Below are 24,585 nucleotides of genomic sequence, written 5' to 3' on the forward strand. Positions count from 1 at the left end.
AATTTTAAATACGACTCGTATGCTAGTATCTTATATCATCTGTAATACTTACCTGTAGATAAATATAACTTTTGATTTGAAATCATGTTTGCTTTGCTACGTCCCAAAGAATCCAAACCTAAAACTCATGTTGTTAACATTGTAAAATGTAGATCACATAATTAACAACACAACTAATAAATCCACTCTTGGAAAATAACTTCAGTTTAATTTACAAGCCTGCTACCTGACATGACAAGAGTAATAAATAAGTTTCTAAAAGTCAAATGTTGACGTTCATCTTTCAAATATTTTCATCAAAAACTAAAATGAGTGACTACATAACCATTTTCAGTAACAACAAACAAAATAATATTATAGTATCAAAACTTTCTCAGCGCAGTATACACGAACAATCTTCAAGTATGTTTACTCAAAATATACAATCAGACCCTCGATTATGTGCCGTATGAATGTCCACAAACGTTCCAATTGCCCTCGAAGGCTGCTCAAGTGGCTCGGATCGTGTTCTTTTGGTCCGTAACTGCTTGTATCATTGTTTATAATAAAAACATTTTATTGGCTGTTTCTGATACAGTTCCTTCCACTTGATTGATATGGGAAAGTTTTTGCCCCGGAATGTGTAACGACTTTTGTTTCAGTTAAAAACTTCGTGTAAAACTCGAATGGTGGCGATCAATCTCCTCCGATAAGATCTTTGAAGAAATTTTGTTAATAACTCCAAAAACACTCACATCGTTTATATTAAATATATTAGCGTAGAGCATTCATTAGTCGAGTCATGATTATAATTTTTAAGGTAATGTGTGCGTAATGTATTCACGAAAATGTTGTGAAAAGTCAGCGAGGGAAGGGTTAATCATGATGTACTTTTGAATATCGAATCAACAAAACGATATTTTACATGAAATAACATTAAAAAAACATTCGAATAATCCCCTGTGAGGTTATTCCATACGATTGTTATCCATGATTGGGCAATTTTTAAACTATTAAGACTCGCTTTGGGAACGCTCGGCTCGGGACAATTGAATAAGATCGAAAATAAATTATTTATTTAGCCACAATCGTTAATAGGATTACGCCAGTGCGTGGGTTCGATTCCCGACCATACCTGCCGACCGCATCGATCCGTCTATTCGTTTTTGTGAATTTGTTTATTTAATTTATCACGCTCGTTTATTCGTTACTTCCTCTGTTATACTCGATTAGGTTTTTGTGGTTTGTATTCAATTTTTTTGGGCCGACCTTTAATCTACCAATGAATTGGTAAGTTTTTGCGGTCTTCCGATTGTTTTCGATTTCTTTGCCCTTATAACTGACAACTTTTTTTATTTGGGTATTTCGATTTGTATAAGAAAGTTCGCATTACATTTCTAAATAATAACCAAAATATTTTTTGTTACTTTTCAATAAATAAAAATTACTAAGTGGCACAATAAAACAGTAAATAAATTAAGCAGCAATAACACATACGTCGTTTTGTATCTGTCTCCGTCCGTTAAGTGCCTGCTATACAAAGGTATTGGATTACAGCTTGTATAGAGCTCTAGAGAGCGCCCATAATAACACATCTCAAATGATACATTTCGAATACAATGGGACGATCAATTCAATTTTTGAATCGAGAACGCTTCTCTAGTTTTCTTTTTTTTTCGGCTAAAGTGCTGTTTTGTTCGACATCCGAGGGAATTTGACAGTCACCGTTTTTTCTCTGGCCAGTTTTCTTCGGCAGTTAGACCTTAATGTTAGGTTATTGATACAAAATGTTTTTTCAACGCGTCCGTACTTAGCACTGGAGTGCCGTGTTACTTTTTTGTTTGGGTTGTTTTGTGTTTACTCACTGTAGTTTGGGTAATGTAAAGTAATAATATTATTATAATATTATTATACATGTAACACGTTTAAAGTTTATAAAATCAAGGATAAGAATTAGGAATATTACAAGTGGAAAAGAAGATAGTTCTGTACTTTGGGGACCAATCAGTAAAACAGATCTCGCAAGTCCCAAGTGCTTTACAGCGCAGTGAAAAAAGAACTTTAATTTACTCATTACATTATATCCAGCGAACTGGCTAGTGGCCAAACGGCTGCCGGCCGAACGTTATAATGACATCAATTTGAATATTCACATCGAACGGGCACATTTGCATAAGTTCGGCCGTTGAATTTTGTGCGATGCAAATGACGCTGGCAACACTAATTGTGCTGTTCATTGTTCGTGTAAAACTTTGAAACATTTTTATTCTATTTAGCGATATCCGGTGAGCATTGTTTTTCGTTTTAAATGATTGTTTTCGTAGCCATTGTTCGGTGCGGAATTCGCTTTCTATGTGGCCGCTACTGATTTTAACGTTTTTAGTCCAAATTGTTTATTTAGGTAACATCAATGAATTTTAGTAATTATATTAAAAGAGTTTTCAGCAACACAATTAAAAGTTAATTTCTAACATGAATAGGTAAATAATGATTTTCCAAATACTAAAGGTTCCTGTGAAAAAACATAATTATTTTTTTGCTTTTACTACTGTGCGCACTAAACGTCTAATTTTGCCAAAATGTGATCGTATAAATAAAATAAAGGGAATAAAAACGGGCGTCCGCGCAGCAGACCGGAAAGATTTTATCTGTTGGCAATACAGAAAAAATGGCGTCCACCGGAAGTGTCCGAGCGAGCGCGCGGCGCGTTACTATTTTTTTCTTTTTTGTTTTAAATAGCTTTTTCCCGGCATAGTTCGACCGGAAATGCGTTTGCGTATAACTGCCCAGTGTTGCCGAATACATTCGATGGGCTTTATACGCGATATTCGTTCGTGTCTGTTGGTGTTAAGAGTCAATTTTCTTTTTTTTATTGGGTCCGATTCATTTCGGTAGGCTCGAAGAAGTGGTGAGCGTAGCGCTAAATAGGATGTTTTTATTCATGAGGCCTTAAGCTCCCATTCTGTTTAGTGAGTGCCAGCTGATTTACGGTTCACGTAATAAATCTCGAGCAAACGTCGGGTGTATTCACGAAATCGCCGAAATGTAATTAAAAACACTTTAGATACTTTCTGTTTAGGGTATAATTAATTTTCAACTTTGTTGTTACCACAGTTACATTATAAAGTTCAATTCAATTTTATCGTTAAATTTCAGTGTTAATACATTTTCATTATTAGAACGTCAACTTGAAATAATTATGATGTAAATATCTCTATAATAATTCTAATCATTAAACTTTACGAGTAGTTACGAGTATCATTCATACTTGATGACAATAATGTCATTATGTAGAGACGCGATAATAAGCTATCCTACTTAGTGTCAGTAAATAGACATACACTAACGAAACTATGTGATCTATGTCTAATTGACCAGGTACATAGTGTAAAATATAGTTAAAGTCAATTTAGTTTTGTTATTAATGCAGCACTCGAGATGCAGTTCTATTGTATTTACCTGTGAGTTCAGTTTTAAAATTGCAGCTGCCATTGCGCCACTGTCCTTTTACAAAACAATTATTTCGTTTATGCAACCAAACGTACCTTTAGCCGCCATCAGATTTGTTCGGGCTTTAAATGAATTATATTTAGCGTTTGTTACTGGACTGGCTAAAGATTTGACTTTCTCTATGTTATATAAATTAAATGGAACACTTTGATCTTATGATTTGTTACCATTAGTCGGCCGTTTGGTGTAGTGGTTCAAAACGGACTACTATTCCGGAGGTTGCGGGTTCGATTCCCGCACAGTACAAACATTTGTGTGCATGAACATATTTGTTTGTATTGGACTGGGTGTTTTCTATGTAATATGTATGTATTTACAAAAAAAAAGTATTTATGTATGTTTATATCCGTTGTCTAGTACCCATAGTACAAGCTTTGCTTAGTTTGGGACTAGAAGCGCAGTGTAAAATGTCCAAGGATATTTATTTATTTATTTATTATTTATTTATTTATGCGCTTATTTTTGGTATCGATTTATCACATAGGTACTTTATTGTTGATTGCGCAAGTTATAAAAAGTAATTTAATTAAAAAATATACAACTTAATTAGGGACATTTGTCACGTTTTTTTTTATTAATATTTGTCTCCACTGCGTGCTGTTTATTTGCACGCTCCAAATCACGTAGGTAAGTACTTCTAATTTCAATTATGTATGTACATACATCATTATTTCTTTGTAAAATAAAACAAATGATATAATTTACACATTTCCTTGACTCCACAGCAATAGAAGGTTAGATCTCAAGATAAGTTTGTTACTCATCACAATGTGATGAAATTGGCAGAGAAACATTTTACAATGCGTTGATATTTTTAGATGATTTCTTTAGAAACAGTATTCGAAACCAGATATTTTCAGGTGTCAGTTATGAAAAACATATAAACTTACATATTTCTAGTTAACAATCAAATACGATTTTTTGGCTCTATTAAAGTCTCCTGTTCTGAGCTTTTGCAGCTTTAAAAGCCAATAAACAACATATTGTACTAATAAATTTAATCGTGACGATATTCATGCTCCGTCTGCAATTATGCAAGTGCACGAAAATAAATTGTCACAACAACATGTAAATGTTTTCCTATTTTCGCGTGAGTGACCTATTGTAGTATTTTATCCGACTTAAAAAAGGTTCCATTCGGTTGTATTTTTTTATGATGAACTCTACGTTGACACCGAAGATTTTTTCATGATGAGTAATGAAGATTAAGATCCACGTTGCTACCTGAAACACTACGTTTAGGTTAGCAAGCGCAGTAATTAGGCGTTGAGACATCGAGGATCTGGCGCAGCGCCACGCTATCGGCGCCATCTGCCGTGATCTATGGGCCGCATGAAGTCCCTGGCCGGTTAGGATTTAAGAATAATGAAGTTTTGTTGATGGTAAATTGGTAATGTCAACTGGTAGTTATTTTGCATTAATGATAGCTAATGATTTAGTAGTTTTTCTGTAACACAATATTGGTTAAAATGAATTGGTAATAGATGAGCAGCTATATTGATAGCTGCTCTGCTCTACATTGATCTAAATAATGATTTTTATACCTAAACACATTTTACCCGAGGCAAATGGAGGTTTAGAGAGGGTCAAACTCCTGCAATGGAGACTACATGACCTGAACCCAAATAAACATATTTTGAAAGAAAGAAAAAAAAGAAAGAAAAAATATTTATTTTGGTGTAGGTAAGCAACGATCATTAGATTAAATTAATGTCATCCATTAGGCAAGATCGTATTTACACTAAGTGTATATCTATTCATCTAATATTATTATAGTACCCACCTAAATATGGTGAGATAATTCAATGAGTCGAACTAAAATCACGAATGTTACAACACAGCGTATCACAAAAAATCTCGTCACCGTCGGTTATTAACATGATGCCCGAGACAAAGCAAGTAATTAACTGACAGCGGCAGAGTAGAGTGCCGCCTGATTGCGCGCGATGCCGTGGTGTACCCCTTACATCTGTAAACATCTCCTAGATAACCATCTGACGTTTGACACAAAGCGCGGCCGCGATACTATCTCAAAACTATCCCCCACACTTCCTCTAGCCGTCTAATTATTTATTTACGTCCTCATATCACACCATCGACGCGCGTGAGCTAACTCAGACTCAGAATTCAAATTTAGAAACCGTTATCACCGGCGATCTTGGGACAGTATGAAATGCTCTTTTTAACGGACTTCGCGTATAAATCTTTCAGTCGAAATGTAATTCTATTTTATTTAGTTCAAAGTAATTTGTGCTACATGCGGCAATGTCTCTCTGTGGCAGACCAAAATACACGCGGGTAAAAGCTGGTAAAATAATTGTACCATGGTATTCCTTGACTTTCTTATAACCAAACATACTCTTTCGTGACTCAAATTTCTAACTAAGCACTTGAACACTCAGAAACAGGTGTTTTTATGACAGGAATTTATCTACTTCACCATAATTTGAATTATAATAATAGGAGCCGAAAATAATTGATAAAATTCCGTTTTACACCGTTGCCACGCACGCACCCTTCGAGAAGAAAAAAACTTTATGACATCTCACTCGTACAAAGTGGCCAGGCCAAGGTGTAATTTGATTGAAAGCACCAAAAAAGTCTTATAATCATATAATAAGTGGTGGAATAATTACCGGCTTAGGAGCAGGTGCGGTGCGCACGCGTCTCACAGGCGGCTTTTACTGCCCCCAAGAAAAAGACAAATGATTATACTTAGTGGCCACTGCCTTTTGCTTTTTCAATTCGTTATTAAGTAGGTACTTTCTATTGATGGTTCACAAGATTACTTCGCAAAAAGATTTGGCAAGACGGTACTGTTCGACATTACATTTGCGAAAGTAAAAAAGTTTTAGTCTCAACTCTTATAAGACTTTCATTTCGCCAATTCACTTTTTAAATCTTGACAACTGTAGGTTTTTTTTTAAATTGCTGTCGACGTTAAATGACATTACATCAGCTCGATAGAATTTCTCCAATTCACTGTGAGCTCTTTAACCCACTTACTCCTACCAGGTGTTATAACACCGCTAAAAAGTAGTTCGGAATATCCTCAGATAAATTATAAAAATATCGAGAATTAATTTACTGTTCCTTGTATTTTCTCTTCATTACGAATCAAGCTGTAATTGAGTATGTTCGATATCGCATATTTGCTTTATTTTGTTAGTATTTTACTATTTTGAATTCTGTTATTTAGTTTTGTGCAAAAACGTCATATAAAAGCTAAGATATTTCATAAACTTGCTAGTAATACCTCAGATTATACCAGTTATTATTTTAGGTACTACTGTTAGCTACAAAACTATAAACTTATGTTTTTGAAAAGCTTTACATTTTTGAGACTTTTTATGACAAAATTACGATCGGTGTTTTAACACCTGGTCGCATAATCGACGTCTAACTTGTATATTAATTAAAAGTTTAGGCCACGATATAAAAGACCGCTAAGACTTCACGAAATAGTGGAAATATTAGAAAACATTGACGACAATGATCAGATACCGAATTACATAGCAATTTTACCACCAGAAAATGCTAATGCAGAAGCAACAGATGAAGATTCTGGTGAAGAAGACCACGTTACCTTACAAAATCTTCCAGGTTAGCCTGCTTCCGTTTATCTAACTATAGTTACTTATAGCGTGTAAGTTTTCTATTGCTATTTTTCGTGAATTACCAGGTTCTCAACTTAGAGCCGAGGCAGAAGTACAGTACGACAAGTCTTCTTCAGACAAAGAGGATAACATCCCGCTTTCTGAATTGTTTTAAAGTAAGACGAAATGAATCTAATGATGCCTCCAATGCAGCTAGTTCTTCTGCCATGAAAGTACCTACCGCAATCACAATTATTACAACAATGCAATATAGTGCAAGTACCTTCTGTTAAAGTTTGTGCCAAACAATATTTATGAAGAATGACGCCACAACCAGGGTCTACGGAGCTTACATCCCTATGTACATACATAGGGATGTAAACTCCGTAGGTAGACCCGGTAGACCCGTAGACGAGTACATACTCGTACTACTGTAGGTACTTACGAGTACTACATGCAACCGACATGTAAAATTTGCAAGAAAAAATCAATTTGGTGTAAAAAATGCGCCACGTACTAAAGTATCCTGGGTTATGATTTATGTCTCCACCATCCTCCTACCTCCTCTGAATAAGATTTTGGTATTTTTTAAATAAATGTGTATAACTTACAACTCGTTTTTAACTCTTAAACCTAACAAAATCATAGTATAATTTTTTCACGTAGTAGTAGTCCATTCTCCGACCAGGTGTTAAAACACCACCCATTTTCCGGCTTTTCCAGTTGACCAAGAATTTTTCTAAAAATTTTCTGTGGATACTTGACCTCTATTTAGAAACATACTAAAAATTTATAAAAATTGACAAGGATAAAAAGTTTCAGGAGTATCTGGGTTAAGGCTGAGTTGCACAATCTTAATTTAACTTTGACAAACGTCAAATCTGTCAAATTCCATACAAAAAGCACCGGTTAATGGCATTGTTACAGTTAAAATAAGGTTGTGCAACTCAGTCTAAAAGTAGGTAATACAATTGAAAAAAAATTGTCACTGTGGGTTAGATCAGCTTTCGGCTGTATTTTTTTTAACATTTCGATCCACATTTTTAATTAAAACTTTTAAATGAGTAATATTTCGACGAAAGGTGCAAACGGATTGCAAGGCTGCGCCATAATAACGCAATACTCAATAATTATACACTCCGTTTGTTTTATTTCGTTATTATAGTTATTCTTTGTTTATTACCTCTTACGAAACGGGTGCTTACAAAATTAATGTGCTATCTTAATGTTTATGAAGAATAAAGATTTTTGGAAGAGTATTAAAACTACATAAGGAATACCTCTTTTTTCAAATGATAGTGAAGTTTGTTTGACTTCGATGAACGGAGAGTTCTGTATTTTACCAGTAATAAGAGAAAACAATTTTAAAAATATCTTGAAAAAATAAGAATCGCTGTTGTGTACGTATTATCTTAATGGCTTATGTCAAAGTTACTTGTTTAGGAATTAATAGTTTACACTGGTGTCATTATACCAATACCACCACCCAACAATGTCAGAGACGTGTAAACGGTACACGAATAGTGCTGTTCACGCGAATCATCGATAATCGAGAAGCTGTTAAAGTTTGTGTCGACGTCGACAGTTACGAGCTCCTGGCGGCCGCTTATGAATTAGGCTGATCGCACACTAAACACACGACATAAGCTTTCCTTTCAATTTTTATTTCGCTTCTATTTATAAAGGAAGGTTGCTGCAGGTGATTAAGGAATTCATGTCAACGACAGGACAACGATTTCAACATTATTGCACTCAGTAATCAAAGATAGATTTATTCACATCACCAGGACAGAAGACCATTTAATATCATTGCTGATCGACCTTAATTGTTTGCACGACTGTCATGTTCTATTAGCATGGGTAAGATGGGCGCATAAATGAAATTACTGACACTTGTTATTGTATCAATTAAATAGTCAATATTCTACAGATCAATATTTACTCCAGTATATTTCAAGTTTGGATCCTGTATGCGTCTTCCCTTACCATCCGCGGTGGCGGCCGTGTATGAATTAGTGTAGCGTAGTAGCCGCACGAGATTTAGTGCAGACGCGGCCTCTCTAATTGGACCGGGTTCGACGCCACAGGCGCGAAACGCTCAAATTTATTGTTTTCCATAATTGTTTTTGAGATGTGAACTAAGTGATGCCCTGCCACATATACCATCTTCATTACAGTTGTTTAAAACTACAGTGTATCACAATATTGGTACAAAGCAGAGCATTTCGTTCAATATTTGACTCGTGAAATATTTAGACTAGTAATAGGTAACTTAGTTATCGATAAAATGAACGTAAAGAAATTCAATGTAATTAATTATTTCACTAACCGATCACTTTTTACTAAGTAGATAGTCAATCCATTTGTCTTACAATAATTACACTTCACTAACAGCCTATTGAAATGATAATTGAGTTATGACGTTTTAATTGCATCCGCACAATCTGATACGGTTTATCTAATTTCTCCAATTATATTTAGCTGATTATGAAAAATGTGGAGTTAATAAAGAAGGTGCGTCGGTTGAGGTTGCATTCGCGCTATAAATCGAGTGTATCAATAAATTTGGCGGGTGTATAAATCGTCGTTTCAATTATCCCAGAGAAGCAGCTGTCGGCGCGCCGGCTACTGCCCCGAGTATTTATTTTAATCACGCGTACACATCAAACAACCTCGATATTTTATCAACATACCGCTGCGCTGTGCACATCACTAATTATAACATTTTTACTATTACAAGTACTTAATCAATAGTACGTGTATTTTTTTAGTCTCAACCTTTCATGAATAAAATAAATCTTCAAACTTAATGCATTTAAACGTTACGAAATATTTATTACTTTTGTGTTAATGAAAAAAGTTCATTAACAGTGTCTGAAGTAAAATGTGGAGTTAATCATTGATGTTTACATTTTATCAGATTAAAGTGCTGCAAAAATATGCGTATAAGCTAGTAAATACGTAATAATCGGATTATGTCTTATCTGTATTTTATTTAATTGCGACATAATGGATATTTAGGTATTAACAGAATAGGTATAATTACTTTGATTAAATTGGTGGTCATATTGTTCTCGTCACATTATTTTAAAATAATTTGACATAACACATACTCAGGTAGATTCATTAGTGTTTGAATCTTTCATGTAAAACCACCAGAAAGATTCTGATGACACTTAAACATTATCACCTATGCTGTAATAATTGGACTATACTTTTAATCAAAACACAAACGAAATCGCTTTTAAAGTCTCTTAACAATTAATATTGCACGAACTTTCGACCCAAATGTAGTTCACACAAATCAGCTGAGTGTCGAAAGTCGCAATTAAGTCTGCTCTGGGGGTCCGCGATGTGGCGTGGCGCCCAAATAAACTTGGGCGGCGATGAGCCGCGACGGGCGGGCGGCGCCCACACGCGGCTACGCGGAACCCGACGTGACCTATATTTAATTTTGTATACAGCCTCTGTTTGAAAGCATCAAGCTAATGGTCCGTTTCAGAGGTTCCTGATTAAGTTTCAGATTGTTGCCTGACATAACGGATGATAAAATTGAAGTTTGTGTGACAGATAAGTTTTAGATAGGCAGATAAAGATGCTGATATTGCACGATGCAGGTATTTTGTTGATGTATGAGCAGTTTATGCTCCTTTAAAAGCATTTAAAGTTTGCATTGGAATTTCAAAATTAAGGTTATAGGAATAAGGTAATATAAATTAAGTAATCTTTTGGTACCTTTAATTTCTCAGTCATCCTTTTCGAAGTCAAATGTCTGAAAACTTGATCTCAAACAACTTTAATTGCAACTAATAATATGGTAAACAAGCCAAAATTTAGGTCCCCTCAAAATAATTTCTTCATAAACGATTTTAAACGAGTTTAAAACGTTAAAAAGACAAATTTTAATAAGTCATTTCAAAGTCAATTGCCTCTTTGTATCAAAATACACCTTGAGCACGCATGTGTAGTCCCCAAATGACGTTCTTTTTGCTCGAGCGACATTCAACCGACTATCACTAAAGGGGTTGAAGGAGCCAGCGCACAAAAAAAGACAAAAAACTGTCGCGACGTAAGTCAAAAATACGTCGGCGTTGACGGCCGGTGGTAAAAAGCGGCATGTTAGTGAATTAGTTCCGGGTTGTTAGAGGGCGCTGCAATCGTCCGTGGACGCAGATGCGCGGGAGACGTAGTGAGATGTATTAATTTGTATAAGTTTAAAATTTAACGCATTTAAAAGCATCGGCAATAAGTTTGTTTAATATGTTTGTCAAACTAAGTACTTATTATGGCTCGCATTAGAAAATGATGTCAATGTTAGGTGATGTCAAGCTGTGTGAATTTCAATTTTTAGTCGACATTTGAGTAGATTTGACGCTTAGATAAAGAGTAGAATATCGAAGTATTGTCAACATACCTACACTTAATCCTTCAAGCTCCGCGAATCTAGACACAATAGATAATCAATTGTTATGACATTAATTAATGCCGTCTGGGACTCAATCGGTTAATAGAAACATTTCCAGGCTTTCAGCACAAAAAGAATCTCTGAAATTCCTGGAATTCCAAATAAGTACTCGTAGTTATTTAGTTATACCAAACTTAGAGTAATCGATGTGTAGAAAAGTAAAACAAAACTTGAAAATATTTGTGGTGAAACATTTTACGATGGCCAGTTAAGTGGACGCCTCGCACGGAACGATGATTTGAATAATTGTAGAATACTTTCGCTGCAAGGTGGCCATATAATACGAAACGCTCCACCGCTTTATATTGAAGTAAATAATAAACATCAAAGAGTTTCCTCAAGAAAGAACGTAAAACGATAAATTTAATTAATGCAACCTTCAAAACAGTAAATATTTATGCCTATTTGATGAGTGAAAGTGTTAATTAGCTTGCATAATGAATTACTTTGGTTTATCTTTATAGTTTTATGAACGTCAAAAAAGTATCATTACTTTGTTTTTATTTTTAGTCTCATAAATGATAAATAAACATGGGCACTCACTACAGTCTGGTGTTAAGGCCTCGAGGTGTCAATTTGACACTTGCACCCACAACTCAGGCTGGAAATCGAACCAGAAACGTACTGTCAGTGTTACATCGTCAGTAATGAGCTGAAATATAAAACGGCCCGTGGCAAAAAGAGTACATGACACCGCACGCAATGCCAGAGGTTGCTTACGAAAATAGTCAGCAGATTTTCAGAAATTGCCTGTTTTATAAAGTTAATAAGATGTACTTGTCAGCCAACATTTGCGATTGCAACTTTGTAGCACAAAATGGTTTTTATAAAACAAATATACCTAATGACTCTACAAGATTTAATTTCGCGCAATAAATTTGAAAGTCCAAAAATATAATTTCTAGAATTCTAATTTACTGCAAAGTTAAGTATAGTCAATATCAAGTAGCATTGAAAGCTTGAAAAACTAAAAATCATTAAACAAACATGCTTATCAATGAGTAGGACATTTTTAGTATCAGCAGGTATCTTTTAATGTCTTTACGATTAATCCGTAACTGCCCCATTTATAAGGAATATTCACGTGTTTAGCTGCATTAAAGTCAATATTTTTTTTCGTAATTAGTGATGTAACACCATTTAGTTGCTTTGCGTTAAAGTGTGCAATAATAATCAGCAATTAACCTATGAATATTCTATGAATGTACTAATGTAAATTGCGTTACTTTAGTCAAATATTGACAGGCGCTCATTAAGTGTGGCACTAAGTGGCTTTAATGGAAGTATCTATTTCAAAGAGTCAGCTTTTTACCATTTAATCGAGTGATGTTTTCTTCATAATTGCCAGTTTAATTAAACTGCGACATGATGGGATCAATAAATTACTTTTTAATTGTTTGTCATTGTTGTTGCTTTCTTAATTCTTGCCGGTGGAAGTTTGATACAGAATTTTATTATACGCTTGTTCTCTTTTAACACCTCAAGAAAATAAAGCCCGGCTGAAAATCTGCGATGTGTGAGATCTTAACTTAAACTAAGGGTCTTTCTTACCTTGCAACATGGCTAACCCACGACCAAATACTGAATGCATGCTTATTAAAAAATATTTTCAAGTTAAAAATTGAAATATATTAAAAATACGTATCATACTAATTTACCTGCATGTATTAGTTCATAAATTTTAAAGTGACATTAAGAGCGGTTATAAATGGATGTACCTATCTCGGACGATAAGTAAAATATGTGCAGGAAGTTTTTACCTACTGGAAGTTCTTACAAGCCACGTAGTGTGTAATTAAGCAGTAATCCTGTATCTTTTACGAGGGCTATAAATTAAAACTGACTTTGCTAATTAACAGGCAAATCAGTCTTGGTATTGTTTCTGAAATAATTAATGATATTCGCATTGAGCTTTCTATGCAGAAAAATCGTCGGGGGAATTTTCTATGGCATTGTAGAGCGAGCCTGTTATTTTCCCATTTGAGCGGTTTTATGGGTGTGTTAGTATTGTGGCCAGATGCAGCTGATAGCGTAATAGCTTGCGCACTCTCCGTTCTAGAAACGTAACACAATTATTCGCACGCATAAATGCATTGCGTCGTTTTTTCACTGAGTTCCGCTCCCATCTCTGGGCCGTCTCCGATTCACACAGTTTTAAACGCACTATCCGAGCAATGTAACCGTACGTGCTGTTAATGAACACGTAAAATTTACGCCTTAATTAGCTAGTGTTCCTGCGAGCCATGAATGCATTCGCACGTACTAGCCTGCAGTTATAATGAAACTATGACTGTGATTTGTGCTAAAATCACGGCGTTGCAAAACAGCATTGTAATTTACTTAAAATTACGAAAATGACATTATTTTTTGCAATACAAAGGATGAAAGAAACCTAGAAACGTCTGTCATAATTCTGCGAAGGAAATTTAGCTTTCGAGGCACATTTCCCGAGGTAGCACCTGCATGTGCAGGCATTTATTAAGGAAAGCCGAGTTATAAACAAGTCGTGGTTTCCGAGTTAGTGTTCTGTGCAGTTCATACCATCCTTGAGGGTGCAGTAATGCAAGTCATGCACGCCACGCAACCCTAAACAATGTGGCACGGCATGACACCTTATTCAGAACCAAACGACTTAAATAACCCAGATCCTTGGTTATTTTTGAAAGATCAAATTTGGAAGGAGCAAAAGTAAATAAAAAGAAAATTAACCCCTAACTGGGAAAACCGTTTGAGAGTTTTTAAAAAGGCAATTTGTCAAATTAGTAGTTTCAACTTCAGTGTAAACATGAAAGTGTGAGTCACCACGTGAAACCATTTCTATTGACTTTAGTAATTATAATAACTGTAACTTATTGCGGTTTTTGGAAAAAAGTAAAGTTCCCTGAATCGCACCCTAGTACAAATAACTGCAGCGCTAAACTTACGGGTTTTACAAGCGGCGGCAATAACACTGCTTTATGTTACGTGCCTCCTCGCTGTTCACGTCCTATATCACCACAAACCACCATCTTCGACCTTATTGATATAATCATAGAACACAAATTCGAGCAAGAATCTGGCGCAGCTTAACATAGAACTGGAATGTTGCATGCGAAGGGCATATATGGAAGTTGGAAGTGAATTCATTGCCATACAACTGTTGTAATTCTGTTCGTAATTATGACTGTTCCCTGTTTTGGCTTAAAGTTTCATTGATAAGGTTTGGCGAGTTGGAAATACGTTCGATGTTACTAATGGCATGCCTTGAGTCTCTGAGACAGTATTTAAAGGCTATGTTTGGTATCAAAATGCGCTTGAAGATTGATTTTATTTTTGCTGGGTTAGGTTATGTGCATTGCAATGTTATTTCGGTCAAGCTGTACCAATTTACCGAATGCGTTATTATCTGCGGTCTGAGGCAACGGAGTGAGAACAGCTAGACAGTAATTAAGCCAGCTATAATGGCCAGTTATTAAGCAATTCCGCACGACATGGGCAGCGTCTTGGCAGCTATACATACGACACCTTCCGTAACACTTACCCACTCCTGTTAAGGCAATGGACTTTAAAGGCATTGTCGTTTGCATCGTGAGATAATTAAATGTATGTGGAGCGAAATAAAGTAAAATGACACGGCATTATTTGAATTTTAATTGCACAAATGCACACGAAGGCGAATGACTTAATCGTCTGTTTGAGCATCAGCCACGTAATTGTTTTCATTGCATTACCAAATAAGGTGTATATTGCCTAATATTTTATTAAAACGTTGAGCTACAGTTTTTTAATTTACCTAAATTGACTAAACTTGAGAAATATGTCGTTATGTTTATCTTTAATCTAGATAAGTAGTCTTCTCTTTAAACTTTATCTCGATATTGTAGTACGTCATATCTGAGAACTGCAATGTTGCATAATCTTTACCCGAACCGAGGGAACGCTTCTGACCCAATTCCTCGCTAAATCTGCGGACATGTGTGCTGCAGTTAATGCATTTTATATTGGTTAAATTGGCAGGGCGACGGCGCGGTATGCGCGCGAGTGTAGGCGATTCGTGGTAACGCATTAGGGGACAATTGGCACGCACTGCTAAGCACTCGGGAGGAAATCTTGTACTTTGATGTGGACAATTGCTGGTGACAGACTATTTATAGTGGAACCTTGTTAACTAGGCGCACGTGATGGCGCATTAAGGTTTTGTTGTGCAGGTCACAAGAAGTAAACTGATTCTCTTCTTCTGTAGAACTAAAGCATACATAAGACACTTTTAGACACCCCGCACACTACAAACTTTAGTCGGCCGATTGGGTCGGGCTGTTACTCAGTATGAACATGTATGTATGTCATACAAAATTCAAGCTGACCCTACTATCGGCCGACTAAAAGTCAGTACCTACTTAGTCTGCAGGGTATCCTTAAGGTCATATAATTTGAGTTGCAGCTTCGTAACCAAACTGTACTTACAAAGAGACTGATCAATTAAAATTGCATCATTTGTCGCCTCAGTCGTGGCGAAATTAGAAAGCCGACGCCTTTGTTCTCCATTCTCGCAATTGCGAATCTCCAAAAAGAAGCTGAAGCGGGTCATGCGCATCGGCGCAGGCGCACATGCCGCCAAGTTCCGTGGAAGCCGATGAATAACTCATTGTCCGTCGTCCGTCCGTCGTGACGCACCGTTCTCAGAACACCAACTGGGATCTGACCCGTGAATTTTGGAATTTGAGAAAATTAAATGTTCATTTGTTTACACGATGATGAGATTGCCAAATTGAACTAAAGGAGCCTTAGCAATACAAGCTGACCTTTGATGATATTGCCTGATCTTGTTTCAAGTCTTAGGAATATGTGTAAGAACACCAGCTTTAAAAATTCCTCAAAACTCTGGTAACTTTTTGTTGTCATGTTTTTTTAATGTTAAATCGAACTCAATCTGCCTTACTAGTTTAGTTACGTTCTCTCCCAAACTACTTACTAATACCAATTTATATTTAACCGCAGGAAGCATTTGTAGTTTAAGCAAGTTACTCATCCAATATCCGTTTACAAAGGTTTACTATAACACATTAACGACTGCTTAGAAAAACAATAAAACCGCGAGTGAGGCCCTTCACCTCGATACGTCACCTTCAATTCCCACCAAACGCACTCTTAGTGCATCGCTGCAGTAATCAGAATGCGTTCCGCGTCCCCAAACGCCAAAGAGCGAATATTCGCACACGACTATTGTACCATTTTATGGTTCGGCCAGCCTTTATACTGCTATTTAGCATTCTAAATTGGTGCCGCGGTCTCTTTTTTCATACCGACTAATGTCATGTCAGAGCAATAAAATGCCTTACGACTGTTGGTAAAAGACGATCCAACAATTACGATTATTAACAGCGCGGAATATTATGACGTCTCAATTAGACTTGATAATTGGTGAAGGAAAGACCGAAACAGACGCTAACTCAGTTTTCTTCATAATAATTGTATGATACTTGGATCAAAATTGGCGTGCTTATCTATCCTGACCCAACATTTTTTGTTACAATATCAAAATTTACACACTTCTGTTTTTCTTCTCTCTACGTTCAATGTATCTAAAACCCAAAATCCCTTGTCAACAGGTGAACCGACCACTAACGATGAAGAAGGAAGGCATCCAGACAAGAAATCGGAAACTGAGCAGTAAAAGTAAGAAGAAGAAGGGTGGCATGGGCATGGGGGGAGGAGGCGCGTGCGCACTCGCGCTGGGAGGGGTCATGGGGGACATGATCAAGCCGCTCGGAGACGCCACCAAGGGCTTCGGCGGGTCGGCCTTCCCTTCGGCTATGGACTTTGGTAAGCACTTTGACTTAGCAAGTCTTTTTATTTATTTTGCATAACATTATCAACTCATTTTCACTGCTGGGTACATGCCTCCTCTCCCGACGAATATGCTATCCTATAATTTTATTGTTTAAACAAAAAAGCGAGAATTGGTCACATCAACTTATCTTAGGGCTGATTTTTCAATCGTCAGATAACTTTTAACCGAAGAATAAGTTTGGCACATTGACAGTTTCAGCATGGAAAATATGTTAAAATGACAAGTTTATTCTTCGGTTAAAAGTTACCTATCTGACGATTGAAAAATCAGCCCTTAAAATCATAGAAAACAAACAAGCGTCATGTGACTTGGAAGAAATAAGTGGCAAAAGTAGAATTTAGAGCAAATAAATAAAACTTTGTACTTCCTCCAGCAAATCCTTTCAATAAACTTCATAGAGGACCTGTCTTTTTGATAAAAGTTCTCTAAGAACCAGGGACCATAACCTTATGAATCGATTAATTTCCTGTACCATCTTATCACTAGTTAAATTTCGGTAATAATTTCTCTTACTAACCTTGTATTTCTTCTCCAGGACAACACCAAGTGGGTCTGGTGCACCCTGCGGCGGCGCACATGTCCCACTGGTACGGAGCACCGCACCAGGGCTTCGCCCCTCCGCCGACCTCGCACAACCCTTACCACCACCATCACCTCGCGCAACTTAACTCTATGGTGAGTCACGACACTAACGATACGTACAGATCGTTTCATCCACGAAGACGCGCCCCATTATTCTCCCGCTAATGTTTGAGTGTTATCGGTACACGCTAATGCACACTCACACTACAATAATGACGCTCGGATTGCTCGGATGAAACTCCCCGCACCCCGAGCTTCCCTCGACCAAAAATTGGTGGGGCGCGTCTTCGTGGATGAAACGATCTATAGTGTAGGAAGCCATTTGGTATAGCAAAGTTCTGTGTTGGTCGTGGAGAGGACTTGGATGCAGGCAGTGCAGAGCGAGTCGTTTTTGAAGTCCTTGGGGGAAGCCTTTGTTTAACAGTGGACGTTTTTGGCTGAAAAGAACAGACACTTTTTTATTTTGCATAACTACGAGTTTCTTGTGAGGGCAGGTGGGACACACATCATCAGAAGACCCACAATTCGGCTACCGTAGTGACCAATCCCTCTACCGATTGATTCATCATACTTTAGTGTCACGCATTATTTAAAATTCAATTTTAATCATAGAAATGTATTGTTGGTCACATATTTTTTATCACTAAAAGATATAATCAGCGAATTCAGAATTTGGTCATGCTGCATTTTGATGTTTCCGCTTAAAATGCATTTTTTCATCATTGAGATTGCAATCTGTTAACTCCTATCAAAATAAGATAATTTTGACATAAAAAAACGTCTGATGCCTGAATGTCGATACCTAGATTTTATTTTGATTGCGGTTGCTATTCGTGATACTGATGGCCATGGCCTTGATATTATTTGACTGCAACTAATTTTCAACTTTCTTTACAGACTGGCTGGAGGAGTGAGTATACGTGATAAGTCAACCAAACCAACGCCCCCTACTGGATAACCACACGTTCCACGTGTAACCACGCTTGAGCCGTCCCGCGGCTCCATCGGACGCGAACTAGTGGCAACTAGTGACGCACTACCCGCACTAGTTTACAAGTTGCCGCCGGAACTACTGACACATCACACCGTAAGACTGTCCAACAGAATTGATGTTTCTACAGTTTTTATCTTCACCAGTGAATTGAACGTTTTGACATATCCCCGAACAAACCCAGTACGCGTCCCAATGAAGACTTTGATATTCCGTGATCACTTCCCTATAAGTATTATTGTAAGAGTGTTTTACATGAAGAAGTAACTAGCGAAATTGTACAGTATTATAATATAGTTATTATAATGTCGGTAATACGATACATAAGTATAGTTCAAAAACAATTTGTGTATTTTGTACATATCTTAATAAGTTATAATCCGTTCCTGTATAAATTGTTTCTTTTTTATTTAATTTTTTGAACGGTTCGGTTCGCTATAGGAATTGTGATGTGTTCAGAGAAATTATTCCCAGAGATATGTTTTTCTTTTGTACATTTTATTTGTGTAGATGATATTGAATGAAATGCAATAGTAATTTATGTAATAGTTATAAAATCATTGCGAATTGTAAATAAATAGCTGTTATAATAGTTACATTATGCAGAACTGATGTTGTGGATATCGAAAAACTATTTTTCTTATTTATCGCTGTTACAGGTCACTTAATTGGTTTAGATTAATTATTACATACACGTCTGTAGACACACGTCATTCAAAATTGTATTATTTACCGTTGTAAATTAAGATATCGAGTGGCCATAAATTATTAGAGGGATGCTGTTTGTGAATATAGTAAATTTTATTAAGCATACGTTTTCTAAATTAAGCTGTTACAATATTCACCAACAAGGTCCCGCATTCAAAATGTACATAAACATGTAAATGAGCGTTGTAGAAATTAAATGAAAGAATCATTTAAGACTATCAGAATAAAATGTAAATTAGAGATCACTACAAAACAGCCTATAACGATATCCCGTACCTAAAATTTTTAGTTTTTAAAACAAAACATTGTGAAGTTGTGTATTTTAAATGAAATTGTGAATAAATTATCAATATTGATATTAAGAGTAGTCGTTATTTGTCGTCCCCTGTGCGCGCGAGATAAGCGCCCCTTAGTTGGGGCAGGCCAATTGACCATTGAATTACGTCGTCTTGCGATCCCATAAGTCACCGGATCAATTCCGCCATTCCGCAGAAAAAGTCGTCCAAAAGTCACGCTTAGGTATCTCGCGGCAAATTGAAAATGCAGCCGGCCGTGAGATTGTGACGCAACGGGGCTGCCGCCGACATATGGACCTATTCAATTTTAATCGCATTTCCGAAGAATGGACATTGGATAAAAGTGCCTATAAAACGCTCCCCGGCCGACGATAGACCTTAGTTAATAAGCTGGTTTTATTTGCGGTTAAGCTCGGCGGGATTTCAAGGGTGGTTCAATCACATTGTTACAGCGAACAATTAATGTTTGCGATTGCTCTTTTTGGGCTCGCTCACGGCGGAGTGGGCCCGATCTTGCAATTTTTATTGAACAAAGATTGATCGTGGTGGTTGTAGGTATTTGTAAAAACGGTTGGGTATTCGTGCGAGCGGGCTCGGGGCAGACGCATAAGTCACAGCGCAGGGTGATATATGGGAGGCTAGCGCGGGAAAAAATGTCGCGAACAAAAAGCGGCATCAGTCTACGGGATTTATGTTTGGAATATTCGCGAGTGCACTTGAGGGAGTGTGGCGGAATGCGGCGCCCCCTGGTGACGGCACTTCGCACCTCGCTGACTTACAGCCGTGAGCGCCGTATTTCGGAATGTTGGACACCGAGTGGATTCTTGTGCGGCGTGAGTAATGGCCGAGGCGTAACGAGTTGATCTGTGCACTAAATCTAGCTGTCGGCCAAATAAAGCGGGCAATGCCTAAAATGCATTGCGCCATTTCTATATAGGTTCTATGCTAGGATCTGGGAGCTTCTGTATCCTTGATGCGTTCTGTCTGAGGCTGTCGGAATAGTTTCTTATAGCTCATAATGTCAAGATAATATAAAGCTGAAAGGTATATCAGGTTGCAACAAAAGAAAGTAGCAGCCTTATACAAAAGAAATCGTAAAAAAAGGAGAACAGATTTTGTGTTTTTCAAAATGGTTTTTCAAAGTTCGTTACTTACCTACTATTTGAAGAAAATTAGACACTTATAAACATCGCTCTAACTGCCCAATTAGCCTTAAACCGCGTAGCGTGAACTGCCGACGCGACGAATGTCTTCATAAAGCTAATTATAATGTAAGTATTAGAAACCAACACCAAACACCTTCCTAATGCAAACAAAACAACCATAGAAAATATTAACTAAAACTATGATGGGAACCTTTTACAAAGGGGAATTATAACGAGCAACGTCTATGTGACGACGCATTGACCTGTCTGTCCGTCACTTTTGTTTTGATTAAAAAACTGTAAAACTTGGAAAACTTCTAATTAGTCCGATGAGAGCTCAGATAGCAGTCGCACTAAATGTTAGGCAATTAACAGTGACGCCTGTTTATTTTTAACTAGCCGTTAAGCTTGAGAACGGTTATAGAGGCCATTGTGAGCATTTCTGGTTTCCACAACACTAGGAAGTCTACGTGATAGAGTTAAACTAGGCAACCTAATCACTAGTCTTCCTTGGTCTCAGTTTCTCAGTTTTAATTCTATGCATAAGCTTTGTTTTTAATTAAATAACAGGAAACAAAAGCACCTAGCTAATGAAAAGCATTGTTAGTCAAAGTTGAAATAATTATGTACTAGTTTTATAAATAAAACGTGTAGTTAATTTTGATAGAGCTTTTTTATTTTCTAAATACATATTATAGTAAAGTACTTATTACAGAAACTAAATAACTGAAACTGAACACATACCGGTTGAATCTGAAGTCTTATCACAACCTACACGTGATGGAAAATCCTGAAACAAGTAAAATTTAAAAGTTACGAGATTCCATTTATCATCATAAAACATAAATGAAGCTAATGCAATCGGTAAAGGCAAGAATTATTATTACACTATAAACTATTGGAGTTAGTACTTCAGTAAAAATAACGTACTCGAAGTAACAAACGACGAATCCATACCGCTGCATCCGATAGCAATACCCATTTTCTATTCCATTCAAAATCACACACGTGTACCAAAATAAATCGCATTTCAAAGTCGGACCCTCAAATCCTATAAGGAGGCAGTCATACTGCGCAGTCAATCGTGAGTAAGGGATCGTCCACACTGCGCCGCTATCCGGTTGATCCGGGAATCAATCTGGGACTTAGCCCGCGTTATCTGGCTGACCCGCCAGTGTCACGACGCGTTTCACTTTTCCTTTTTCGCTGTCGTGTCTACAACGATAATGTGTTGGGAGATTTGTCAAGTTAAGTGTATCATATTTGGGTATTATTGTAAGTATGAGTGTTATAAGTATAATGATTGCTAATGGTTTTTATAGGACTTAACCTATCCCAGCTCTCCAAATACATATAGCTCATAACATACCGAACTTATAATAAAAAGTTATACCAAACAGTTTTTCAAACATTTTCAGTAGCGTACAATCATGTTACATACCTCTACTAGGTAAAGCTTTCTGTGACAATGTCCAGTCGTTTAAAATGAAAGGTTTTCTTGTACAATATCGTTATGGAATTCATTGAGTAGAAGGGATGAATTAACTATTCAATACTATTTCCATCCCAACACGTCGGACATTGAAATAAAAGCATAACTCTTTGCGAAATCCAGATTGTTTTCCACAAATCTTCCAAACAGACTATTAGATTCAGTGGCCGGGATGGCCCGTGATCCGGCTATCACTCGTCCGGTTAGTGCCGACCCGCTGCCCGCGAGGTGAGGCCCGGACCGGACCGCTCCGATCAAGTGTGAACGCCCCTTTATTGCCATCGTAAGACTTTTGTATTGAGATTGGATTTTGATGACAATGGACGAGATTACTTTTATTATTGCACCTTATTGAAGATTTAGTAGTTTATAAATTGTGTTTGCTTTTCTAGAAGGAATGATTTTGGTAGGATCTTAGTACTTTTCCGTACCTAATTTATACTTACACAGCGTTAGAATTATGTTGTTTGATGATGGTTGCATGTAGTCTTTGTAATGTAGGTAGAGGCACTTTTGGACGCATAATTGCTTGGATTTGGTTTCCATTGGACATTGCAGACATAATAATTAATTATAATTTATATGAAAGAGGCTGATAAATTAATAATATAACAATTTAGTTCGAATAATTCTAACTTTAAAAATACAATCTTCAATGAAATGTATTAGGAAGAAGGATAGATTCAGATAAAAAAGTTACAGATATCTAAGAAGTCATTTCACGAGAAAACGATTTAAGTTAACCGCTTGTAATTATTACTTCAAATTTTGAAAGGCTTGTTATTCGCAAAACGATAGCCATCTACAAATATTAAAGTGAAATGCCGTCAGAATTGCAGCTTGTAAAACACCAAATTACTTGTTACATTCAATTGTTACACTATCTAAGGTTACACAACTTTCTTTCATTTCAAATTGGAAACTACTTATTTGTGTTAATCCCAGATTCTTATTAGATACTCCATCCGAATTCAAGTAACGAAATTATTACAAAACCATCATCCGTTTCAACAGAAACCAGTGACATAGATATGTATCAGTGATATCAAGAACGATTGTTTATTCAGTGACAAGAGTACAAGCATAAAACTTACGGTTCAAAACTCGATCATTAAGTAAGTAATAAATGAACCTGTTTACATACTACAGGTATAGTACAGCAGTCTCATTTTGTATTTTCAAGTTTTTATTTTCTTTTTGGACTAAAAAAGTTCTCCTTTCATTTCACACTAAGTACTCAATTTTTTTTATCTCCAACGGGGAAGCTCTTAGCCTGTATGTCACCTGATGGTAAGTGATGATCAGGCCGAATATCACAGAAAATTGACATTATGCATAGTCTGAGTGTTTATAATGGTAAGTAGCAAAGTGATTTCAGTAGCAAACTGTATCAATTTAACTTTACAAGCGTATTTTATCATAACATTAGGCAAAAGTGGAAATTAACTAGTATGTCCTCTTCATTTGTGAGGTTTTTATTAAAAAAGTGATGTTACTTCATCAATTTGTACTATGTCGTTTGGGGCCATCCATAAAGTACGTCACACGAATTTCATAATTTTTTGACCCCCCCTCCGTCCTTGTCACAGGTGGTCACATTTCTGAGATCCCCCCCCTCCCTAGTGTGACGTCACATGTTTTGCAATTTCACATCGAAAAATTATTAAATTAACAGCAGTTCCGAAATTAGTTTTATTTCCATTTAAATTAAGTACTTTCTTTTTATGAAATCTACATTATATCAAATATTTGAAACAATTGAAATGTGATGTCACGAAACTTAGGACCCCTCCCACCCCTTGTCACACCATGTCACACTTTGTCAACCCCCTCCCCCCCTCTTTACGTGTGACGTACTTTATGGATGACCCCTTTGCTTTGAGATGGAAGTTTTGGTAGTTTTCTGTGAAACACTCCTATTAGATAACAGATCTGAGCATTCTAATGAAACGGGAACGATTAGGTACGGGCTCGTAACGAGAAAGTCACGA

At 36.6% G+C, this 24,585-nt stretch overlaps 1 protein-coding gene across 4 annotated transcripts in view; it reads left to right on the forward strand.

Annotated features, from left to right (window-relative positions):
- Window positions 1–18,889, forward strand: part of LOC135071198 (GATA-binding factor C-like) — a 93,545-nt gene extending 74,656 nt beyond the window's left edge. For 3 of the 4 annotated variants that reach the window (XM_063964969.1, XM_063964968.1, XM_063964970.1), the window contains exons 6-8: window positions 17,139–17,352; window positions 17,916–18,055; window positions 18,860–18,889. In XM_063964969.1, coding sequence (XP_063821039.1) covers window positions 17,139–17,352; window positions 17,916–18,055; window positions 18,860–18,886 — 381 coding nt within the window. In that variant the 3' untranslated portion in view covers window positions 18,887–18,889. The remainder of the gene's footprint in view (window positions 1–17,138; window positions 17,353–17,915; window positions 18,056–18,859) is intronic. The other variant, XM_063964972.1, reaches the window with a different exon arrangement.
- The last annotated feature ends 5,696 nt before the right edge of the window (window positions 18,890–24,585 follow it).

This window comes from Ostrinia nubilalis, chromosome 4 (genome assembly GCF_963855985.1).
Source record: "Ostrinia nubilalis chromosome 4, ilOstNubi1.1, whole genome shotgun sequence".
Classification (NCBI taxonomy): Eukaryota; Metazoa; Arthropoda; class Insecta; order Lepidoptera; family Crambidae; genus Ostrinia; species Ostrinia nubilalis.